Source organism: Melampsora larici-populina (genome assembly GCF_000204055.1).
Source record: "Melampsora larici-populina 98AG31 unplaced genomic scaffold MELLAscaffold_4, whole genome shotgun sequence".
Lineage (NCBI taxonomy): Eukaryota > Fungi > Basidiomycota > Pucciniomycetes > Pucciniales > Melampsoraceae > Melampsora > Melampsora laricis-populina.
This window is the reverse complement of record NW_006768768.1, coordinates 2,007,088-2,032,224: the sequence shown is the minus strand read 5'-3', so window position 1 is coordinate 2,032,224 and position 25,137 is coordinate 2,007,088. Positions and strand designations below refer to the sequence as shown.

General features: G+C 41.6%; 7 protein-coding genes across 7 annotated transcripts in view; 5 read left to right on the top strand and 2 right to left on the bottom strand.

The window, feature by feature from the left end:
- Window positions 1–324: 324 nt before the first annotated feature.
- Window positions 325–2,151, top strand: MELLADRAFT_70919 (uncharacterized protein; the record flags this gene model as incomplete). Its single annotated transcript, XM_007405664.1, has 9 exons — window positions 325–428; window positions 511–524; window positions 605–625; window positions 710–790; window positions 857–901; window positions 973–1,007; window positions 1,103–1,599; window positions 1,681–1,859; window positions 1,930–2,151. The coding sequence occupies 9 exons, from the start codon at window positions 417–419 to the stop codon at window positions 2,024–2,026; spliced, it is 981 nt and encodes a 326-aa protein (XP_007405726.1).
- A 1,028-nt stretch (window positions 2,152–3,179) lies between these two features.
- On the top strand, window positions 3,180–4,186 carry MELLADRAFT_60006 (uncharacterized protein; the record flags this gene model as incomplete). The annotated part of the gene is made up of 4 exons (XM_007405665.1): window positions 3,180–3,257; window positions 3,331–3,531; window positions 3,615–3,818; window positions 3,908–4,186. The coding sequence occupies 4 exons, from the start codon at window positions 3,180–3,182 to the stop codon at window positions 4,184–4,186; spliced, it is 762 nt and encodes a 253-aa protein (XP_007405727.1).
- Window positions 4,187–6,557: 2,371 nt separating this feature from the next.
- MELLADRAFT_60005 (uncharacterized protein) lies at window positions 6,558–7,027 on the top strand (the record flags this gene model as incomplete). Its single annotated transcript, XM_007405666.1, has 2 exons — window positions 6,558–6,563; window positions 6,638–7,027. 2 exons carry the CDS (start codon window positions 6,558–6,560, stop codon window positions 7,025–7,027), a joined length of 396 nt encoding a protein of 131 aa, XP_007405728.1.
- A 7,381-nt stretch (window positions 7,028–14,408) lies between these two features.
- On the bottom strand, window positions 14,409–16,329 carry MELLADRAFT_102854 (uncharacterized protein; the record flags this gene model as incomplete). The annotated part of the gene is made up of 3 exons (XM_007405542.1): window positions 14,409–14,643; window positions 15,121–15,697; window positions 15,954–16,329. The coding sequence occupies 3 exons, from the start codon at window positions 16,327–16,329 to the stop codon at window positions 14,409–14,411; spliced, it is 1,188 nt and encodes a 395-aa protein (XP_007405604.1).
- A 2,211-nt stretch (window positions 16,330–18,540) lies between these two features.
- Window positions 18,541–19,122, bottom strand: MELLADRAFT_60003 (uncharacterized protein; the record flags this gene model as incomplete). The annotated part of the gene is made up of 1 exon (XM_007405541.1): window positions 18,541–19,122. One exon carries the CDS (start codon window positions 19,120–19,122, stop codon window positions 18,541–18,543), a length of 582 nt encoding a protein of 193 aa, XP_007405603.1.
- Window positions 19,123–20,630: 1,508 nt separating this feature from the next.
- Window positions 20,631–21,490, top strand: MELLADRAFT_102852 (uncharacterized protein; the record flags this gene model as incomplete). Its single annotated transcript, XM_007405667.1, has 4 exons — window positions 20,631–20,708; window positions 20,793–20,957; window positions 21,049–21,344; window positions 21,418–21,490. The coding sequence occupies 4 exons, from the start codon at window positions 20,631–20,633 to the stop codon at window positions 21,488–21,490; spliced, it is 612 nt and encodes a 203-aa protein (XP_007405729.1).
- A 1,289-nt stretch (window positions 21,491–22,779) lies between these two features.
- MELLADRAFT_102851 (uncharacterized protein) overlaps window positions 22,780–25,137 on the top strand; it is a gene marked incomplete at both ends in the record, with an annotated part of 6,651 nt that continues 4,293 nt past the window's right edge. The window contains one exon of the mRNA XM_007405668.1: window positions 22,780–22,826. Coding sequence (XP_007405730.1) covers window positions 22,780–22,826 — 47 coding nt within the window. The remainder of the gene's footprint in view (window positions 22,827–25,137) is intronic.

Here is a 25,137-nt window from a genome sequence, read left to right as displayed (position 1 = left end):
CCTACCCAAATTCGTCTTGGTTTTTTCATCTGTATAGTTCCAATTTAAGTAAGTCCTTTTTTGCTTTTCGAAGGGTCAGATTAGATTGGGGGTTTCGTACTTGAAGTTTAGTTTCTTTGTTTGCTCAGCTGTGGATTGAATATGTTGATAGTGATGATTGGTTTGATTGGCAAACATTGAGGATGAATTGAAGAGTGGTTCAAAGCCGATGACGTAGTCGATCGCATGAAACAGTATAAGCATACCTCCCAGGTGGTAATGCTTATAACGAATTTCTTGTGATCGACTCTCGAGTGATGAGCTGACTGATGATGACTGGGTGCACTCACTCTGTTTACCATCAACTACTTCAACTATCAACCAACACCAAACTACAACATTAACTCAACACTTTAATCAACCTATCAATCGAAAAGATGCCACTGGAAGTAAGTAAATCTGAACTTATCACCGCAATCTGAGTCAAAACTAGATGATCGAAATTGACTTGTGGTTTCGATTCGATAACAGGCTACAGTTTGCATGTCAGTTCAATATCTCAACATTTTATCATGATACTGAAATTCATAAACTGATGGCATTCTTTGGAAATTGGTTTTTGAAGGCTAGATAATTCGGATTACTCGTTAGTCTTTCAAACCGAAACTTAACTTCTTCAAACCGATCATTCAATTGATATCTTGTGTTTTTGGGAACTTGATGATTTAAGGATTAATTCAGATGTTATTCCAACTCGGTTAGAAGCTGCTTCGGATGCAGTCAAGACTATCTTTCGTGCAAAAACAAATTCGTAGGTTGATTGAACTCCAATATCAGTAGAATGGTTGGTTTTTGAAGTTTGGATTGGTTCGATTAGAAATCCGGAGAGTACGTGTGGGCTTATGACTTTTGCTGGAAAAAGGTAAAATGAAGTTGTTTGAATTTTGTTTATTTAGGCGTATCTGATCTGTTTCTTGCTTTCTTTTTCTGTAGTCCTACAGTTCTTGTTACACCCACTACAGACGAAGGTAGATACAATCTCTAGTATAACACATCAAATGACGAAAGAGACGTGAAAGAAACTGATTGGTGTACTCAAATTTGATTCAATTCCGCAAAAAAGGCAAGATTCACGTGTCTTTACAAACAGTTAAATCTCATGGGATTCCAGACTTATTATCAGGTTTAAGTGTAGCAGGTTTAGCACTCAAACATAGACAAGAAAAAAACCAAAGACAGCGAGCGATCGTTTTACTTTCATCACCATTACCATCTCATCTAACAACAGAAGAATTGATTAAATTAGGGAAGAAATTGAAGAAGAACAATGTGGCAGTAGATGTGATTTTGTTTGGAGCCGAAACCGATCAAAATGAAGAAAGATTGAAAGTGTTTATTGAGAATGTCAATAGTGCTGGAAATTCAAAGTTGTTGGTCGTTCCTAGTGGTCTTCCTGGTTTGTTGAGTGATCATATTAAACAGAGTGAGATCTTGGCCGAAGAAGGGTTTGGGAATGGGGCTACTGGAAGTGGGATGGGAGGTGGAAATGATGGTCAGCTTGGGAATGGTGAAGGTGGTGGTCTAGATTTGGATCCTAATCTTGATCCTGAACTTGCAATGGTTGGTTTTATTCTCTTTGAATCCAAATCCGAAAGAAGTGATGCAGGAATTGATTTGATGTGTTTGATTTTTGGTTTATAGGCTTTGAGAATGTCGTTACAGGAAGAAGAAGCAAGACAAGCTGCTGCTACAAGACAAGAATCTTCGTCTACTGGTACAACAGCTTCGACTGTTAATCCGGTTTCTTCAAGTGTCCAAGAAGCAAGTGGGGATGATGAATTGGCTAAAGCTTTAGCTTTAAGTAGAGAAGAAGATATTGAGTAAGTGTTTTCCTAGATGGATTGGATTAGTTCATTGGATCAAGTGTAATTGATTTTTTGTTTGTAATAGGATGAATGATGCTGATCAACAAGGAGAAGGAGATGAAGAATTAGATGAAGAAGAAGCGATTGCTAAAGCAATTGAAATGAGTATGAAGAAACCTTGATTCTGAGTGTGGGGGATAGGGTTTGTTTGTTTTTGGATGAAATGTTTGGTATTATTTGTGTGTGTGTTTTTTGGTTAGGATATTTTTTTGTTGTCTTTCAAGAAATTTAAAGTATTTTTTTGAGGAAGTTGTGAGCAAGATGTGTGGTTTCTCAAGAGAATGGTTTGGAATCTTTTGGAAAAACAGAAAGGAACAAGACATTCAAACATAAATCAATTATGTGGTGATCATTCAAGGTATCTCCATCCTTTTGATTAACAAATTCTTTATGTGGAGTTTCTTTATTTACTTTTTGAGAAGGGGACTCTGGAGTTGATTTTTGGTTCAAAGATACAAATTGATGTACATATAATATTGGGTTTGGGCAAAGCATTAGGATTGTTTGAGAATTTCATCACACCTCAACTCCAAGCCATGTTGATCTTTTCTTGTGACCTCTTTGTTGAGGGATAAAAGCTTTAACAAAATCAAAAGATCATGAGGATCTTAATAGACTTTGAATATCATTCTTTTGGGATTACATGATAAGAACAAACTTCACTTCAATGGTCATTCTCAAAGCAACCCTAATGAAGAATGTTGCTTTTTCGCATTGCCAGAGCAAACCTCGAGCTGCAAATTTGACGTTTCAGAATAAGGCACTGAGTCAACCGTTTATCGAATCCCTGCCTCGTGTTCAATCTGGGTCATCTCATGGGCATCCTCGACCTTAGAGATGGAATCAAAAAATTTGCATGATTGTAGTTTTCAAGGGATATCAAGCCGTCTAAGAAAGAAATCCATCCATTGTGGCGATAACCAGGAACCTGAATCATGTGGCACATTTTGAGGATTTTGATGTTGACCATCAACTCTTTATCAAAATTCAGGGTATAAGAAACGACCTCTTTCGAAAGAATTGTTGGATTTCTTCTTCTTCTTTCTTAGACATCTATTGCCATTAAACTTCACCGCACATTTCTTGATATTATATCAATATTGGTTTTTAGTTATCAACATATCACATTCAAACCATTTCTTTATCAATCAAAATACCTTCCAGTATTGTTTTCTTGTCTTGGTTCTTTCAGTTATAGATTCATCTTATCAATCTACATCATCTTGATCTTCTTTCAACTTATTCTCTCAACTTCAACATCTCAATTCCAAGATCATGAGCTCTTCCAACACTTCCCTCAACCCAATGCTTCTTCAAGAAGTCTCTCGCAAGCGTAGCATCGATCATGTTGAGGTAAGTAATCTTTTTGACTTCAATCATTTATTCCCACTAACATTATCTCGACTTTTCATTTCTTTGACTGTAGGATTCGGTTCACGTCCCTCATCAGGCCCCCAGGGTTTACATCAAGCGTACCCGCATTGTACAACCTACAACCCTAATTCATCCTCAACCTCAAAACATGACATATAGCCACACGGGAGTGACAACTTGTTCGCCATATTCCGTGCCAAGTATGTACATTGGAAGTGGAAGGATACAAAGACCATATCCGAACATGTTTGATGTAAGTTATCTTCTTAACTCAAAACATTTTCGATGTCTGAATCTGATTGACAGATTCTCAATGACTTGTTCCTTTCACTATAGAATTCGGCCTGCGTTGCTAATAATCTCAGGCCGTACATCAACAGTGCGCGATATGCACCACCTCAGGTGCAAAACTTTGTATACTGCCAACCTCAAAGCTTGGTATACTCCAACACAGGAACAACATCGAGTATGCAAACTTTTGTGCCGAATTTGTATGTTGACAGTGGAAGGGGATTGGTTCAAAGACCTCCACAGATGAACGTATGTAACCCATCTTTAAAATGGTTTCTCCTCATCCTATTTGATCAGAATCTAATCTTCCTTTCTCAATTTATTCCATGATTCCAAAGTATCAGAGACCAGCTAGGGATGAAGCCTTCGAGGCATTTAAGCTGAAGTTGGCACTGGAGTTATTGATGTCTCCTGAACCTACCACACCTAGGTTAATGAACGGGATCCAATGTAGTCCCACAACATCTTATCCATCCCTACCTTCATCACTTAACCCGTCTCCAACAGTGACATTCAGGCCGGCATTATATCCTTATCGGCCTTCCAACCCACCGATAGAGAGGAGAAAGCCGATGTCTGGGTCATGTGGAAATGTATCAAATCACATTCCATACTAGTTGGCGGAGTCCAAGATAACTCAGCTCGGGGGGAAAGGCGTGGTGGATCAGGATTTAATTAGTTTACCTTATCCTCCGGTACCAAATGTTATCCAACAAAACACTGAAAATCAATATCAAACATCTTCATCTGTCAAGTACTCGATACGGTCTCCTAATTTTATTCCAAATATCCTCTTTCTCATTTATTGTGGTTTTTTTCTTTATTTCGCTTCTTCTTCTTTTGTTAGTTTGAGTTCTTGTTCGTTTCAATTAGTAAAATGATGTATAAGTATTTTCAAATCTTTATCTTGAATTTCCTCTTGAATAACTTTTTCTCATTTTCTCTTCATCAATTATTTTTTCTAGCAGTTTATGTGCTAAGTAAAAGTAGCAAAAAGGTTTTTTTTTGTTTTTTCGATTGTAGATAGTATTTATCTTCAAATCTTGACATTCTCATATTCTTTTTTGTAAGCATAGGATATTGCGTTAAGATATCCCTTACAATGAACGTTGATGTCACGTTGATCAACTCAACTGACGTGGTGGACATGGGGCTTAGATTTAGGGCGTGCCCAAAGCGCCTTTTTTGGTCATGAAAAGGCGCGCCTATGGTGTGCGGGCGTCAGGATGCACCTTTTGAGCACGCAAAACCAAAAAAAAAACCAATGATGAAATTTTTGAAGCGGAAACCAATTGATCATTTCTAGCGAGAATAATGAAAATTCAAACAAAGAAATCGTCTTCATCCCATGAGTCTGTGTTGTCAGAATCAGTATGAACTACCATGACCTCTGTAGATATGTGATTAGAATGGGAACTATTGAACAGAGCAATGTCAAATGTAAATTTCATGTAGATTTTTTCCTCATCATCCAGTTCCAATGGATCATCATAATGAACTCTGTCTTCAAATTCTTGGAGTTGATCAAGGTCTTCAAACTGTACATCTTGTTTGGTCTCATCTTTCAAAGCATTATCATTTGGGATTTTGACTGTAGGTAGACCACTTGGGTTGTTGGCTTGAAGATACATTTCAATATGAAATATTATCTTCAATGTATCAACTTTCATGCAAGGTTGCAACTTTTTCTTTTGAGAAGACATCCCCAAGTGGGAACCTTGGATTTTGCTTCTGAAGGAAAGTTGACTAAGTAAAACTGCATAATTACATAGTATTCTAAAGACATCTGAGTTGAATTGAATCCGGCTCGGTGAAGCAAAAACAAAATGGTAAGAGTGGTGATATGACCATGAGAAATATTATTTGATGAAAAGAAGTTGGTTATCTTGCTTTGAAGACTTCAAGATTTTGTCATCTCTTTGTTAAGCCAATGAAATTAACAGATATGAAGATCTTGATGGGTTTTACACCATTTTGTTGGGATTCAATGCTAAGTTTGGGCTTCACTTCCGGTGTTTGTCAAAGCATGAGCTTTGAACAGTACATTCCTTTTGCATCGGAAGGGAAAATCTGTAGAGTATTTTGTAACTTTTGAATAACGCACCAAGCAAACCGTTTATCAATTTTCAACAACGTGTTCGCTACGCGTCATTTGGGCATCTTTGATCTGAGGAATGTAATCAAAAAGTTGCATGATTCTAATTTTTAAGGCACAGAAAGCCATCTTATAAGGAATTGCATCCATTGTGACGATAATCAGGAACATGGGCACATTTTGAGATTGTGACGTCGACCATGAACTTTTCGTGAGGATTTGAGGGTATAAGAAAGTGTTGGACATCACGAAGTGGTTCATTTCTTCCTCTTCCTCAGCACATTTATTGCCATCAACCTTCACATCGAATTTCTTGATTTTATATCATCATTTATTCTCATTTTTTGAACATCGCATTCAAAACATTTCTTCAGCGCATCTATTGCCTGTAACCTCCATCTCGCACTTCTTGATCTCTTGATATCTCACTTTCCAAAAATATATCCAGCAATCACATCATCTTTCAGCATCGTCTGGTTTTGATTCTTGCGTTCAAGTCATCAATACACTACTCATCCTCTCCCAACCTCAACTTCTTAACTTCAACCTCATGAGCTTCTCCAATGGTTTCCCCACCGCTTTCCCTAATTCAATGTATGGTCCACACGTTTCTCGTAAACGTACCATTGCTCATATCGATGTAAGTGTTCCGTCTGATTTCAATTATCTTCAACGCCTGAATTCCACTGACATTCTTCAACTGTTCGTTCCTTCAATTCTAGAACTCGGTTGACATTTCCAATCTGGCTCCTGGAGCTCACATCAAGCGTGCCCGAATTGTACGACCTCAACCACAAAGGCGTATATATACCAACGCAGGAGTGACTACAAGTTCCCGAGATTTAGCTTACGTCAGTAGTGGTAGAGAGATAGTTCGAAGATCCTACCCAAACATGAATGTATGTGACCCATCTTTGAACGATTTTATCCTTAGCTTATTTGAACAGAATCTGATGTATTTCTCTCGATTTAGTTCATGATCACAAACTATCAGCAAACCACACGATATGAAGAATTGGAGGCATTCAAGTTGCAATTGGCATTGGAGTTATTGATGGGACCTGCACATGTAACTCCTAGCTTGATGGGCGAAAGTCAAATCAGTCCGAGTACATCGTGTTCTTCACTTCCTGCATCACTGAACCCGTCGCCAACGGTGCCATTTAGGCAGGCGGCATCATATCCTCATCGCCCTCCTAACCCAGCATTAGAGAGAAGAAGACCAATGCCCCTGTCCTTTGGAAATGCGCCGAATGAAGATCGCTACGGTTTGCAAGCTCGCGGATGGTTGAAGCAAAGGGACAGGAAGGGGTTTCACAGAATCCAAGTCTTAAGTCGGAAGAAGAAAAAGATGAAGATATAAAGATACTGGATGGTCTCCAGAAATTATTTCCATCCTATCGATATCCTCTTCCCCTCTCTTGATAGTTTTTGCTTTTTTTCTTTTTCTTCTGTTACTTTGAGTCCATGTTTGTTGCAGTTCTAAGTACAATGATGTAGTATTCAAATTCTTCAGTTGGTATATCTCTTGAATAACTTTTCTTCCTTTCTTTTCCTTCTATTTTCCTTCTTGACTCACTCTGCATTATGTTTCTTTTATATGTGCTCAGTAAATGTATCAGATTTTTTTCCTTTTCAATTGTGGAGAGTCTTAACATCCCAGTATTATCAGTTTTTCTTTTGTAAACACAGGATATTGCATTGAGATATCCTTCATGAATGTTGATGTTAAGTTGACTGAGTGCACCAAAAAACCATATCAAAGGCCCACATTACACACTCGTCGCTTTAATCTTGGACTTAACCACTCAAGTGTGTCAAACTCAGTTCAAACCACCTTCATGTACTTGAACCACTCATTACCTGAAGAGAACCCTCTTGAAATATATAAAACACAGCGAACTCTTCTGAACATTCCTTCTTTTTTGCAAAGCACATAAGATCATGTCACAGTGTGGAGTTTCTGGATGTGCATGTCTTTCTGCCTCAGAGTTGATACACATATTGACACACAGGAATGGGTAGGAAAGGCTTTGGGTAGTGAAAGCACACGGATCGCAACCTAGACTTCCACTCCTCTCATATGTGACCTTTTGTCTCTCACACAAGGAGAAGGCATGGACTTCAAGTTCAAGGGCTGAGGAAAAGGATTCCTATAAGACACACACTTGTTCCCCATTGTGAATCTTTTCTCCCATCAAAAACATTTTCATCTAAAAACATATTTTGTGTCTACACAGCTTTCTCTCATCCAAACCTTTTCATCTGCTATCTTTTTTTGAAAATCTCATATATTTTTGATGGCCTCCCACCCACCCTTACACTGTAAACATCAAACAACTTACCTTCAATTGAGCAGGGGAGAATCATTAGAAGTATCATTGGTCATAAATTGTTGACCACTGCACACCTGAGCTATAAAACCCACATTACATATGTGCAACAATCTGAGTAAGTTGTTCCACCGCGGGAATGATTAAGTTCAAAACCCGGTTGAGCAAAGGTGTGGTGTCCAAGTCCGCAACTTTTCTCAATGACGGATCTTGTTCACATCACGTTCACATTTTATTCACAGGTTTCCCCCAAGCTCTGATGATACTCTGCCTTTGTATGTATTCAAGATCAAATTTTGATTTGTCCTCAACAAGCTCCTTTCTTTGTTGGTTGAGCCTCTGGAACATTGAAAAAATTGACATAAGCACAATTCTCTGTCCATATCCCTAAAAAATTTTGCCATAAACACTCAGTGTTGTTTAACATTGATGGTCAGCGACCCAAATGATGGTGATGGGACAATACTTCATGGGGCGTGGTGAAATCACTGAGATGAAAATCAGAAAGATGAATCAGATTAGCAACAAATGTCAAATACTGATGACTTGCAAGGGACTTTCTGTTGTATGATTGTTACTTAAGATTGCAGAGGGTCACTGGAGGGAAACCTGTGAACAAGATGTGAACGCAATGTGAACGAGATCAGTGATTGAGCAAAGTTGTGGACTCGGACACCACAACTTTGCTCAATCGGGTTTTGAACTTAATCATTCCCGTGGTGTTAGCTATCATGTACATACAGGTCTGCTCAGTTTCCCGCCCATCTGAATAAATAAATCACATGTAATACATCATGTAACTTTTTCCGTTTGACAAAATCCTCCCAAAAAATTGACTACATATACCTTCATAGCTACTCAGGAAATACTATGGACACCATTCAATAGTAACAGGAAGGGTGTTACATGAGGTTTACTTGATGAGATTACACAAAAGCTATGAGTCAGTGTATGTAGTAAATTCTTGAAATGCTTTTGTCAAACTGCAAAAATCGCAGAAGGTAATACATATGATTTACTCATTCAGATGAGCCAATAGCTGGGCAGCTCTGTATGTACATGACAGCTCCAAATTTACCCATCCTGCTGCACATATGTAGTGTGGGTGCTATGCCTTGGGTATATGTTGATCAATCCTGTATGACCAATTATACTTTCAATAATTTTCCCCCACCCAATTGAAGGGAAGTTGTTTGATGTTTGCAGTGTTACATGTCCAAACCAGCATTTGGGTTCAAAAAAATGTTCTGTGTCTGTCTACCACCAGAATATGTCCAAATTCCAACAAGAAACCAATAATTTCCTTTGCTGTTTTCTTTCATCTCTTCAAAAAAGCTACAAAGGCTTACAAACATTGTAAACCTATCAAAAATGTGCCACCCACAGAACTCACCAGCTCTCATGTTTCTGCTCAGGTCATCACCAGTTTTTCCTTGCTGTTTCTTTTTTTCAGTCTCATTACGCTTTATTTCTTTCCATTCATATGCATGCTAATAGACTTGCCACATGACAGTATAGGCGTAAAAAAACGCAAGTTGCCATAGCAACCCAAGCCTAAACCCACTCCTCACATGTAAATGTTAACACAGCCTACCTGTGGTGTGCCTCACAGCCAACAAAGATGCCTCGGATTGAAAAATCCAAGGTATCATTGGACTCAAATCCTTGGACAAAATCTTTCCGAGGTTTTGATCCGAGGTATCATTTTGCATCAAAAAATACCTCGGATCAAATCCTCGGACAAGACCTGTCCGAGGGTTTCCATCCAATGATGCCTCGGATTTTTCAATCCAAGGCATCTATGTTGGCGGTGCCTGCGGTGGACCGACATCATCAATCACTCACTGTCCATTCTATAATCTGACTAGTTACAAGTTCTGTGCTTGATGAATCTTATTGCTTTCTTCTATGTGGCAGCCTTCTAGAATCTGCTCACATCTACAAAAGCCCCTATCTTCCAGGCTTGTCCTACCACGCATAAATCGCCGCCCTTCTCCAAGGACCTAGCAAACTACACTTGTGTGGTTTGGGGATGGTCCCAAAGGGCAAAGGATCCGGGGAGTTGTTAATCCCCAACTCCCCATCTTTACCCCTTGGGATAAGAACAGCGCTGAGAAGGGATGACTTCTCTACCCCGGGTGGTGGGTGGGTTTTTTTCGAAAAGATTACTAGATCAAGATTGAGACTTGCAAAACTCTGAGCGCAGGATAGGGAGAGAGGATGTAGTCGAGTAGAGAGATAAAAACTCTATCTCTCTTTCTGTACATCCTCGAACTCTGCTCCTTCTGTGACAGGTGGTTTCCCACCTTTCACAATTGAGCCTCGGTCCTATCCGCGCTCCCAGTTTTCCACCCGCAGATCAGACATGGACTGATGTGTACCTCCGCAAGCTCAGGGAACACTTCCAATCCATTCTATAATCTGACTAGTTACAAGTTCTGTGCTTGATGAATCTTATTGCTTTCTTCTATGTGGCAGCTTTCTAGAATCTGCTCACATCTACAAAAGCCCCTATCTTCCAGGCTTGTCCTACCACGCATAAATCGCCGCCCTTCTCCAAGGACCTAGCAACCTACACTTGTGTGGTTTGGGGATGGTCCCAAAGGGCAAAGGATCCGGGGAGTTGTTAATCCCCAACTCCCCATCTTTACCCCTTGGGATAAGAACAGCGCCGAGAAGGGATGACTTCTCTACCCCACCTCTCACGGGAGGACGGAGCCGTGAGCCTGAGAAGTCGAAACCCCCAAACTCCACTCTCGTGAGAGTCTCTCGTTTGTTTCTGCCATTCACAATCCCTCTGGAATTGCCTAACCACATGATCTACGCTTCTTTAAACTATCTCCACATGATCTACGTTTCTATACACGATCTGTATTTAGGTTCTCATTTCTTTCACGCGGTACCCTTTTTCTATCTCTCCGCATCTCTTGATTTAATATACCGCTGCCCCAATCCTTTCGTCTGAGAAATTTAAAGTTCATCAACTTCTGTCTCCTTGCCTGGCCTCGTTCAATATAATACACTCACCTCTATTAGAGTTCGCGACCCCTCCTATTCCCCTATTCAGATTCACTCAAACTTGAGCTTCCTCAATAGACTGACCGTCTCTTTGAGTTCTCTGTGATCAAATTTCCTGAGGTATATTTTGTACGCCTCCAAGGCCCATCTTCCCTCGATGCCCCTAAATTCCATCTCAATGACGCACCACCTATTCTAAATGAGTGCCCATACAGCATTTGCTTTCCCTTCGACCTATGCTTATTCCAAGTTCTCCGGTATGACTCTATCAGAGCAGATTTCCTGTACACCCTACCTCTATCTTGTGGTTCCTTGCTAAAATCTATCGCAAATATCAGATCGGAAGGCTTCCTTGGTCTAAAGTCGTAAAGTAATTTCAAAGCTCTAACTGGGTCTAAGCATGACCTTTGATCTTGTAGAAAGATATACTGAGTTTCACCCGGATTCGCCGTCTTTGCCCCATGTATCGCTATCCTCGCATAGGTTCCATTCGGTCCCCATTCTACATCTTCCCACCTCGACAAGTCCTTCTTTGGATCATTCGAAACCAACTCTCCCAACCTCGCTGTCCCCCAGAAAGCGACTAACGCGACCGTCGTTGCTACAATTGACTGTTCATTGGACATATCCGTATTCTCGGCCAATATCACCAAATCCGAGATCATTACCGGCGGTCTCCTCCTCTCTATCTCTTGATACTTCAGTTCTACCATCCTCGACGCTTTCAGCAGCTTGATCACCGTTTCATCTGATCCGTGAGGGTAAGTGGACCTATGGAACGTATGCCACAACTTTATTCTGGCCAAATATGACTTCAAAGTTGATGCCCTAACCGATTCATCATCTTCCGCCATTTCTTCTCCTTTCTTGGATGCCCACACCACAAAATCTATTACCAGGTCCTCCGAAATTGGTAGCAGCTTTGCTCTATCCACCTTTTTAACATCAGCAAACCTCAAAAGCTTTACTACTCCTGAATTGTAGTGCTTTAGCGTCCCGTCCGCCCATGATCCTCTCAGGAAATGCTTCTGAACTTCATCAATCTCCGATTTGTCGACTCCTAACGCGTTGCTCTTGAATGCTCCAAACGGTCGAGTCGCTCTCAACAAACGCTTTTCCGGCTTTTCTTCCAAGAGCGTCAGGTCAATCACCTCTAGCTTTGACTTTCTGGGCATGTTCACTCGGGAACAAATTGACAATTGATTGATTAAAAAGAAATTTAACAACTCAAGACGATTATAGATTAACGATTAAGGATTATTAACAAAGTTCCCAAGTGGAATGGACTTCTGCGACAACAACGGACTTAGATCGTCTGGAACCTCCACTATCACTTCATCAGACCACCCCCTCTCTTCGAAAATCCCTCTTGACAGTTTGTCAGCCAAATTATTTTTAGACGTAACACGTCTCTGCTTTATGTTACAACCTAAGATTGTGAGTAATCTCTGTATCATCTTCATCTCTTCGTTCGCCCTTACATCTTTTGACTTTTGTTTCTTTATGGCGTTCTCAGTCGTTGTGTTATCAGTCTCGACCCAGAAATTCCTACCTCTCACCGGGATGCACCTTGCTAACACCAACAATCCCATTCTGATTGTCACCGTCTCTGCCCACGCAATATTGCGTTTTCCAGACACCAGGCCGTTCTTCAACCAATCTTCCTTCCAGGCGAAACACACCCATTTGGTTCCTACCTGTACTCCGATCCTAGTGTCGATCAAACTCTATCAGCTCTATCCATCACATCTGGTCACCTCCTGTACTCACCCAAATGATGTCGACACATCTCCCACCCATCCCACCTCTTCTGGGACTGGGTTCGGTACTAGTGTACATGCTTCTAGAGTCTCTAGACACACCTTCCATTCCTGCAGGTCGGCTTTTGCTGAATCTGTTGGAAACCTCCTTGCTCCCGGTACGTGCCAGCTCTTCAGCATCCTATAGAACGAGCCCATATATGCCGCCATGTGCGGAACAACGTTCATCGTATGGCTTAGTCTACCTACCAACGTGTCGACCTTGGACAAGCTCCACGGGTCTTTCGTCGTGAGAAATTCTATCACTTGACTTAACCTTTGATCTATTTTGTCTTGCGGTAGTCTGACTGTATGCTTCTTCCTGTTCCAGATGAAACCCAGGAACCTCTGCTCATCGTCGAAATCAAAGCTCTTTTTCGGGTTTGTTTTTACCCCCAGACCCTTGCTCAAATTAACCACATCTCCCAAGCTCACCTTCTGACCTGGTCTCCTGAATATTAGGTTATCATCGACCCAGCGAAAGATCATCGGGATCTTTAGTATTTCCATCGCTATCTTCTTCCATATATCAGCTGGCGCTCCAAACACTCCACACCCTGCTACCCCCCCGAATCCAACTGCTAAATCGATCCATATCCTCCCCTTAAAATCTTTAATACACAAGAACCTTCTCTGACACGGATGATTACCTAACTGACGATAAGCCTTCTCCCAATCACAGATCGCCACGTCCCAATCTCCTGGGTTCTCTCGAAAGAATCTGGCCACTACTTTAAAGTCATCCCAGCTCGTTTTGTAATTTTTCTTATCTACGAACGAGTTTACCGACGGTGTCTCCGGCTTATTTTTTGGATATGACAAGTCATTGATTAGCCTGACTGACCCATCTCCGTTCACCGCACTTCCCATCGGATTCGTTCTAAAAAACCCGAATTTCTCATATACTTGGCCGTGCGTAAATGGTCCTACTATCCTCCCTGCCCTTGCTTCCTTAGCTAACGTCGCCTCTATTTGCTCCTTTGCTTCCAAGGCGGACTCATGATTATCTGGTGTATACCACCTTTCTTCGCCAAATTCATGCTGCGGTATCCCTAGACAAAAACCGTCTCGAAGTCCCTCTATGATGTACGGAATGTTGTCAACAAGGCCTACCTTCTTCATCTGCACCTCCCATTCCGCAATATTCATTTCACATTTCACCGGAGCCGGCCAATCACTCTTGACTTTAACACGGAACGTTTTCCTCTGGCTCAATGGTAAGATTTGCTTCTCCTTCTTCAAACTCTCCTCTTCAGATTCCGACTGTTCTGATTCTTGAGGGCTCTCCTCCATTGGCCGTTCTACCTCTTCTACTTCTCTTTCCTCTCCTCCAACATTCTCCCTCTCTTCCACCGCTTTCCTCTTACCCCTCACCCTTTCACTCACTATCTCTTCACCTCGTTCTTCCTGCTCAGCAGCTTGGGATCTCACCTCTCTCTGCCTCACTCTCGGATACTCTCTCGGCATCACTCTGGGGTACTCAGATGACGTACACCTTCCCTAAATTTCACAAGACGTCACATTCATTATGCATTTCAAGGTAGGGGAAATTTTTTATCTCATTCAGAACCTCTCTAATGTTTTTCTCCTATCATTAGCAATCAGCTTTCCCTTCTCCTTTCCCATACTTTCTTCCCCCTTTCCCTGAGCCCGAGGCTTGGTTACTCGCATGTTGCTGCCCTAGAGTCACCCAATCCTTCCCGGCCCCTCTCTTCTGAAATTGGCCTTGCGGTTTAAACGGCATCGACGTTTCTGGCTTCACATAATGGCCTCGATTACCACCACGTTGACCCCTTCCTTTCCAACCACCTTTCTCCTCGGCATTCAACCTTGCGAGATGATCCGTTGTCGGGTCTGGTTCCTGGCCGGTCTTGAACACCCAACCGTACTTCGGTTGACCCAGGGCGTATGGATTCCCTTCAAACTTCAGGTCTCCCGCCATCTGGGCTTCCCATCTTGCATCATCTTCCGCCTCCTCTTGATGTCCATCCGGTAATTCAACCTCTTCAACCCTTCTCTTTTTCTTTCCTTCCTTGGACTTTTCGTACGTATCTTCAGTCCTCACTCTAAACGTCAATGCTCTTATCGCTAAGTGATACCTCAAACCGACCATCCAGCATTTGTGTTTCCTTGCTATCTTACTAACAATTGCCTTATGTCTCTCTATATAATCAGCATACTCCTTAAACTTATATCTCTCTAACGCATACCGATACTCCAGATCACATGCCAAACTGAATTCTCCGTACGTCATGTGACATTCTAGCTCTTCTCTCGAATGTAAGTGATGGCTATCCCACTTATACCTCCCGAGATTTGATTTACTCGTCGACTTATATTCATCAATGTACGACGCCGTAAAAACCGATAGGGGAACATAATATTTCATCCGTCTGAAATTCTTCTCCCATTGAGGTGGAAGATCCGGTAGATCGTACGCCGCCACAGGTTTGAAAGAGAATACTATGGGCCTTTCCTTCTTCGTCCTGCCAGCCCTCGACGAATCAGACTCCGAATCCGAGCTTTCTCCTGAAGACGAGTCCTCTAACTTCGACCTCTTGGACACCTTCTTCTCCTTAGTCGAGTCTGGTTTCTCATCTTCTGATGACGACGACGACGAACCACCTCTCTTTCCTCTCCTGGTTCTCTTCTTCTTCGAACTTGACCCCTTCCTCTTCTCTCTATCCTCCTCCTCCTTCCTTCCTCCTTTCTCTCTCCCCTCCTCTTCTCTCTCTTCATTCTTCTTCGACTTCATCTCTCTCCTTAATTCAATAAAGTCCTCCTCATTACCGAATTCAATCACCTCCGCTAAACGATCTAGGAGTGGTCGCCCATCCAGCATTCCTCTTCTCTCCTTCTTTTTCGCTTGCGCATCTATCGGGCCTGTCGTAACATCAACCCCCCGAATCCCCCCAGATATTCTCGTCAGCATCAGGGTCTTCTGGATTCCTTTCCTCAGCTTCTACAACATTCTGGAGCTCATAGGGTGCCGACTGATTTATCTTCTTTAGATTAAATCCAGTCTCCTTTGTCCTAATCCCTTTAGGATGACATCTCTGGAGCGCCAAGCTGCTCACACTTCCCCATTCTCCAGGTGCGTTCCTTTTCTCATAACTCATCCTAGATAAGAATTACTCACGTTGATCTTTCTCCACCAACCTTCCATAATCCTTTGCTATCTCCCCCAACCAGCCATTCTCACTCCCCGATTCCTCTGATGAACCCTCCTTCTTCTCCTTTCCCTTTCCTCTACCTCTATTCTTCTTCTTATTCTTCTTTTGAATCGCCTTCTGAATATCTTCTTTTGTCAACTCTTCACTTGATGACGACTCTTTACCTCCTTCATTTGAACCTTCCTTCCTATCCTCTACCATCCCTTCTGCCTCTTGACTTTTCTCCCCGACACCTTCCTGTGTCTCTACATCCTCCTTTTCCATCTCCCCTGATTGCGTAGGCTTCTTGTTTTCCCGTTCTTTCGGAGTCAACTGAGATCCACCAGGTGCTCTTGATTCCATTCTACGCTTCCTGCCTTCCGCTTGTTCTGCTTCCTTCAACTCTTGAGCCTTTTTCTTCTCTTCCGCTTGCTTCATGGCTTGAATCATACTTTCAGATTTATATTCTTTACTAGTATTTGATTTCTTCTTAAGTTGCCTCCACATTCAGCGTGTTATGATCTTGAAAGAAATATTCTTCTACGTTGTTTTGATTTAACCTTTTTAATTTGTTCGTAGTGCTCGTGTTGATTATCTTCAGTTCAATTCTTAATCTTATAACGACTGGTATGTTTTTATATATATTTTTTTTTGAAAAGATTACTAGATCAAGATTGAGACTTGCAAAACTCTGAGCGCAGGATAGGGAGAGAGGATGTAGTCGAGTAGAGAGATAAAAACTCTATCTCTCTTTCTGTACATCCTCGAACTCTGCTCCTTCTGTGACAGGTGGTTTCCCACCTTTCACAATTGAGCCTCGGTCCTATCCGCGCTCCCAGTTTTCCACCCGCAGATCAGACATGGACTGATGTGTACCTCCGCAAGCTCAGGGAACACTTCCAATCTGTTCTGGTGTGTCATGATGAATATATTCTTGATATCATGTTGTGCTGTTGGGAATCTCATCTTGTGCGTTCAGGTTGACCTGCTGTCATTGGCATATGGCAATTTACACCATTTCTAAGACAACAGTAGATACTTGTCACCAGTTGTTTGTCTTTCTAATTTTGGCTATATAAATAGCACATCTCCCCTTGTGAATTTCATCAAAAGAATCAAAGGGTACTATCCACATAACAAATCCTTCCTTTGTTTAACTTGACCACCAATCATGGCAAGGTCAGTTTGAACCAATAGATTTGATTATTAATCTCACTCCTTGCCTGACCACTGCCAGCGTTAAAGAGGTTCCCAGATGGGAATACGGGTCCTAGTGATCAGATTCCCATTCTGCTACTGTTACACAGTTCCATGAATATTTCCTGAGTAGCCATTGTGATATATGTAGTCGATATTTTGAAATGTGTGTCTCAATCTGAACAAAGTTACAGCATGTATTACACATGATTTTCTTATCTAGATGAGCAGATAACTGAGCGGACCTGTATGTAGCTGATAGCTAAGGATTACTCAGATGTTTGCACATATGTAGTGTATGCTTTATGGCTCAGATGTGCAGTGCAAGATGATTTGATTCTCCATTCTTCTCTCAATGATATTCCCAGCCTAGGTCATGTTCCAACCAGGGAACCTATTTAATGCTGGCAGTGGACTGAAAATATCTGACATGTACAGAAAATTGTGAAATATTCAAAACCTTTGCATCAGTATTCCCCATTTGTCTTCTTACCCAAATTCATAACACACATTCCAAGGTTGCATATCCTGACTGTGTATCTTCTACTACTTTTACTTTCTCACCTTCAAAACTCAAAGCTTGTCCCCTACCAATTGTTGGTCGCGTTGATAAATACTCAAAAAGTTGTGCCCATTATATGATTGAATTGTCACACACATACTCTTCTTACTAGGGCTGTGATCTCAAAAGTTTTGACTTGATGCCCAAGCTAACAATAGGAGGTTCTTGACCAATCCAATGTACATGAATCTTCCTCTTTTGTAACCGCAGTATCAGTTTTGAAAGTCCATGTTATCATGAGGTGACAATTCCACAGAACCACACTCTATTCATATAGCAACAGCTTATATAGGTGCTCCAAGATTCATGGAAGCTTGTATCCATCCTTGCTTCTTACCTGCAACTCATCATTCTTTGAGGTTTGTCCTTATTACATAGACTCCATGACAATTGAGCTCTAGTTTACCCCTGCTACCTCGACTTTTGAGTTTAGCCTGTGTAGGGCAAAGACCTGTGGTTGGATCATGCTTTGAATGGGAAAAATTGAGATATCCACCTCTTGTCTCCTCAGTCTCTTACTTTTCCATCCACATCAATGATCATTCTCAGCTACCGGGAGCTCAACTTTGTGTCCCTAATGGATATGGCTGAGTTCCATCAGTGGGGCTTCATTTCAAAGTGGCTCTCTTGATTCAGCTCACTTATTCATTGTGATTATCAAACCATTGTTTCTGTATTGTGTCAATTCTTTGAATTTGAGACATACTTGTTAATCAATTGTCAGCCAAAGTAGAAACCATAGCTACAAGAATTATAGTGTTTGCTGCGGTGATATCTTATCAATTGACTTCTTGGTTCAAATCATACAAAAAAATTCACTGAGAAGGTACAAAGGGAATGGTATGACAAACCGGACACTTAACTGCCAAAGTAAAACCAGCCATCTCGGTGAAACAGGTCTCGTGAAACTTGGAGGAGACATGACAAGGAAACTGAATGTATCTTTTGCCAATGGGGATCTTTTCGAGGCAATGTGCGCATTGTGGGCTTTGGTCTTGCGTTGAGTTGGGCTGGGCTTGAAATACTTGAGAGTACATAGTTAAAAGATGACTCCAAAGCAAAATTGCACGCGACGCTGGTGATCCGGGAGGGGGAAGTCTAGAAATTGCAGATAAGTCCAAGTTGCGGATTTCAGGGATTGAGCGGAGGCGATTAACAAGGTCACTGTTTCTTGTTGTCCCTTGATCCACTAGTTCTGATGTGTTTTCTTCACTGTAATCTAAACCTAGAATGACAAAAATGAATGCTTCTTTTGAAAGGGTTTGTTGTATTTCGGAAGTTATGGCTCTGGGAGTATTTGGACCTGTCATCACCTTGTCAAGTCTGCTTTGAAGACTTTGGAGATCCCTCAAGAGTTGTGCGTGACCAGCGTTGGGTGTGTAGTTTGCTTGTGCCATTGTTTACTGTAGGTGTTGAAAGCAATTAAAAGGAATTTGTCACTTGAAAAGAATTTATGTTGTAGTTGAATCGATCAGTTTTTGTTACGGTTACGCTGGTTAGGTTGAAAGGAGTCGCCTGGGGTGCGTTTAGGGAGTATTGCCTGTCAGGTGCGGTCTTCTTATAGGTGCATAAGTATACGGGTCACTGCCCAGGACTTTGAAAAAGCGGCGCCAGAAGGTGACCTCATCTGTGTTTATGCTTTTCCCAAAAGACCCACATTACTTTACAATTGTCTTTTGTCGCATCTCCGCCTTTGTACAGCTCAATTGCTCCTCCAAAATGCATTTACAGCTTAAATGAGAAGGAGGCATATTCTTTTGCCATTTTTATCGTTCCATCTTGATAATCACACGCATGATTGAAAGCTCTGGAAAGTGTTATGTATGAGGGGCTCTCAAGCCGGACACGGTTTCGAGAAAACCCAGTTGACCCAGTTGAGTTATAGGCTGGGAGCTGTCAATAAATGTCAAATTTATATACAAAGTTACTGCCAAAAAGTCAACTGGGTCAACTGGGTTTTTGAAAACCAGGTCAGGTTTGAGAGCCCCTATGGCTTATCCTCGGACAATCAGCTCATTCATTGAGACTCGGTACACCTGTCACGGGTATTGAGATCGGTACCCTTGGTACTCTCATATACAGATCCCTTTTCCTTTGAGAACGAAAGCCTTTCAGTTTCCTCCCGGCCACCCAGTCAAGTCTTGTCATTCATTTTCAGCTTCTGTCTAGCTTTTTATCCTTGATATTGTTTTCTTATGCATTTTACACATGATATTCTTGAACATGAAGCCCAAGAATTTCAATAATACACAGAGGAAGAAGCAACAACCCAATGGATCAATACAACGACCGATTCATTCCATGCGTGTTATAGAAGTGCCCATAGCACCTATGATGCCATAGAAAGAAAACCCAAGCTTCTTGGGGCATAGTCGAGAAATAATGTCATAATTTAACACAAAACTGGCAAAAACGGGGGAAAAGTCCAGGAGGGACAAGAGTCAAGGCGAAAAGTATCACGTTGGTTTTGTTCCTTGAGAGCAAACAGGAGCCAACTCCGTGGTTTTTTATCAGACTTTGACACCAGGTGCTCACCCCTCACTAATAACCTCATATAGTCAACCTACCAAAAAGGGGTTGTCTTTGTGTGATTGGGCGTACGCTGCAAAAGGGTCATCAGTGCAATCATTCATAGAAAACCCGCATTGCCAACCTCTCCACCGTTTGTCTTCGAGCGCCACGGTGAATCTGTTCTTGATAGCGTGTGGCTCTCGAAAATTTCGTCCTGCGCGTAAAGGCATTGGCATACAATTCCGAGACAAGGGCAGTTGCTTGTTACGACCAAGCTCTTCATATCTCTCCCGCCTTCCCTGTGTCTCCAACGAGCCCATCTTTTTTGTATTTTGTTTGAAAACAGATCTTTCTTGTCATCTTTACCTACTCTTTCAACATTATCTCTAGCATCATGACCGCCTTTGATGAATTCCTCGACCTGATGTATGGTAAAGAAGTTCCGAGGAAACGAACAATATCTCATGTCGAAGTAAGTGGTCTGTTCAGGTCAAGTTCCTTCCAATACACGAGCACCGTTAAAGTCTTTCTCAACTTGTTCTTCCCTTGAATGTAGAGCTCTGTTCCTATCCCTGTTCAACCTCCAGCTGCTTTCCCCAAGCGAGCCAAAGTCACACCCTCGCAACCTTTACCCTACATCTTGACTGAAAAAGATATGAGCTTGGCGGATTTTCAGAAGGAGTTGAACGCCGACAAAGAGAGGTTAAGAAGATCGACTCTGGTATGTCTTCCGTGTTTTCGATTTCTTCAAGCCCTTTTGCAATCAAAAACTGATCTTCACCGCTTGCGTTCTTGCTGTTTTTGATTATCAGCAATCTGCATCTATATTGGACAAAAGCAAATCTTCTCAACAGACTCAAGCATTGGAGCAATGTACATCTTTTCCAACTTCGGCTCCCACTGTAACGAGTGAAAATCGAAGCATTCCAGTTTCAATCCCATTATCAGCCACCCCTATCGTACCACAGAACCCGACACCTCCATACAAACGGCCATCGGAACCTTCACCTACGCTTCCGACCTCAAGTTCGCCGTCATCGGGTGTTCAGAAGCAGTCCTCATGTATGGAAAATCACCCTCTCGGAACCGTACCATTACTCCGGTGGAGGTCAGTAATCTCCTTAGTTCAGACGTCTGAGTTCCATTGACATCATCCCAACTTTTGTTTTGCTTGATTCTAGAACTCGATCTGCGTCCGATCCCGAACCTCAGGGCCAGGGCTCACCAGAACCCAGCCAGAGTCATTCAATATGACGTTTAAACGTTGATGTACAAGAACAGTTTGGAATCTTCAGTGAAAACTACGTATGCCAGAAGAGAGATGGTACAAAACTCATCGCCAGAAGAACTTCTCTCCTTTTCTCTTCATCCTTTTCAATTTTGATTCAAATTTTCGGTGCTTCCTCTTACACGTTCGAACATCAAGCACCAATGTCAACGTACAATTAAGGCGAGCTTTTGCAGCTGTACTTGGATTTAAAAATGTCTTCTCCATCCTCAACTCCGACTATGATGAGTGAAAGTCGAAGTAGTCCCGGTTCGTCTTGTCAAGTCATTTTTTCGAATTTATCATTTTATCAGTTGGAGATTTTTTTGCCGTGTCATCTTCTAGTGGTATGTGTGCTGATAGATGTATTAAAAACCACGCTTTTATTTTTAAATTGAAGCGCCTTTCGATGAAATACAATCAGATTCTGTTGTGTAGAGATAGGGCATTGATAACCTTCTCATGACTTGATGTCAATCAAACACAACAAAAGATACTGTACACGGTCCATAGCTTCTCTTTGTTTGATCCGACCCATCAGAGTTATACGATACTTTTAACTATTAGTATTGCTAGGATGGAGATGACCTGTGAATTGTTCACTTCAATCAACCATGAACCGCTCGTCTTTAGTGATCAGAAAAATGCGCGGCCGCGGCGCCCGGGTTCGGCACACTATGTTTTCGCAGCCATGCCGCCACTCGCGGTCCCCAGCCGACCTGCTTAGTCTCATAGGGGCGTCAGTGCCGGGCGGCGGCGGGGTCACAATCCCAAACCCACAATCCCAGACTCAGACTCCAGAGTGTCCAGTGCATTTCCACAAGACCCACCAACCGCAGAGTGAGACATCCCCTCCGGGACTTGGTCATAAAGTTTGAGATTTGGAGTTTTTTTTGTGGCCATTCACTGGAGGGTATACCCCTACTCACTGCTAACCGCAAACATGACTAATGAGATCAGAGAAAATAAACTTAAGTGTACCTCTCTCATGATCAAGATATATAATAAGGTCAAGGCTTCTCTAGCCTTGTGTATGGGCAGGGTGAAAAATCAAATGCATTCGGAAATGAATTTGTTTTCTAGATTTATGATCAGTAACATACAAAGTTTAGCTCTGGGGTGGGGTCTCAGACCGTATAAAGGGGAATTGTCGGCACATCGGGCAGGAAATGAAAATAAACCCAGTGTTACAGGACAGCTCCAGTAGGCAATTTTCGTGTAGCAAGTGTGTGTGGCTGCAGGGTAGTTGGACATACCTCTGCCCCATACAAAAACCATGCAAACAAATTGGGCAATCCCGGTCCTGAGCGTCGTTCGAGGTTGGTGCGGATTCCACTAGGTGCGAGAAATTATTCAAAAGACGTACATAGAAATAAAGACCACGCCATTGAAAGCTTTTGAGATCTTTATGTCTTTATTGCAGCAACAATCACATATATAGATTTCAAACAACTAATATAAGACGTTAGTAAAAGAAATAAAACAGACTTTAAAAGAGACATGTAGACAATGATCAATACCTAATATAAGATCAACACTAGTAAGAACTCGGTGAGTGTAAGTGACTTCTAGGAATATTGGATGATCCCTACTATGTCTACAATAAGAAACATTAATACATATGTTTTATATTCTTTTCTTAGCAACCATCAAAGAATCTAATTACCTGAAAACAATAGATAGGTAGCAGACTCCTCCTGCAGTCAGTTACTATCAACGAGACTATGTGTCGTGGTGATCTAGTAGTTGTTGTTTTCCTAGATATCTTTGATGGGTAAAATAGAGAAATTGAGAATAAATGAAATGAGAGAAAATGATACAAGAACAAATCAAGAAAGAGAGAAAACATAAATCATAAAGAGAGAGAGAAGTTAAATCATAGAAAACATCAATAGGAGCTTAGGTCAAAACGTATGAGAAGATATTGACGCATTTAACCATTGCCAATTCCATTCCATTACCCATTACATAATTGATCATTTGACGTAGTAAACTTCAATATATCATTGACCTCTCACTGGGTATGATTTCAATTACACAACACTCCTCCTAAATCATGCCTTAGTGAGTTTCAACTGATTCATAGCTCTTTCATGTTTAACCCGTCCTAAAGGTTTAGTTAATACATCTGCAATCATATCATGAGTTGACACTTGTTCCATACTTAGTAAATTTCGAGATATGAGATTCCGTAGATATTGATATCTTACTTCAATGTGTTTAGAATTTGGGTTGAGTTGAGCTTCCTTACTGATTATAACAGCACCCGAGTTGTCATTATGTATCTTAACGTTTAGAGGAGGTTTCTTCAATTTGATGTTAAGACTGCTTATTAAAATTGATAACCACCTTAACTGCTTTGCACATGTATTGGAAGATATAAATTCTGCTTCAGTGGTTGATTGGGCAACTACAGATTGCTTCTTAGTCGTCCATGAAATCATATTACCAAAAAGAGTCACACAGAACCCAGAGGTTGATTTCTTGGTTACTAACGACGTCGCATAGTCAGCATCCGCCCAGCCAGTCAGAAGATTGTCAGAAGCTACAGATTTCGTGTAGTGTAGCCCGATTCGTCTTGCTCCATTAAGATAGCGCATTAGATGACGAATTGCCGACCAGTGAGACAAAGTTGGTTTGTTGTTAAATTGGGAGAGTAGATTGACAGTGAATAGTATATCAGGACGAGTATGTAAGGCTAGATAGCTAAGCATTCCAGTTGCCTTGAGATAAAGACCCTTGTCAGCATCTTGAGCCGGAGTAGCAACAATAGCATGTAGATCCTGAGCGGCTGGAGTCTTGACTGGATTGGAATTTTCCATCTTAAGTTCTTTGAGCATCTTGACGCAAAAGTCTTCTTGATGTAAAATGACTGAACCGTCCTCCTTCCAGTCAAGCGTATAGCCAAGATGTCGTGTTGGCATTTCCTTTGTCTTGAGTTTGTAATGCGCACTTAGCCGGGTCAAGAAATCTTGACCTTCAGCCCTGGTCCGAGCCACCCCAAACCCATCATCAACGTGCATATGAATAAATGTTGAATAGGAAGAGTTAGAGAAGAGAGACTCGTCGCCTTCAGTCGCATTGAAGTTCAAAGACCTGAGAGTATTGACCAGATGTTCACGCCATTTGCGAGGCGCTTGTTTGGTACCGTACAGGGAACGCCTGAGTTTCCAAACTTTGTGTTCTTGACCTTTAACCTCAAACCCACTGACTTGAGAAACGTACACTATAGCATCCATATCACCATACAAAAAGGCCGTTTCGACATCAAACTGAAAAATGTACAGGCCATGCTGCACCGCAAGCGCTAGCAAGACTTTGAATGACTCATTTCGTGCTACGGATGCGTAGGTGTCGAAATAGTGTAGCATATGAATTTGATGGTTTCCCAATGCAACCCATCAAGCTTTAAACGCTCAACCTCACCAAACTCGTTCAACTTCCTGGTGAGTCGCCACATCCCCCCAATAATAATTTCACCCTTTGGAGGATACATCCCATGTGATAGAGGAGGGACACATGGCTGCAGGCGTGCACTGCCGTGCTGGAGGGAAGCAGGAAAGCCTCTTTTTTTTTTTTTTTTTTTTTTTTCTTTTTTTCTTTTTTTCCTTTTTTTTTTTTTTTTCTCTTTTTT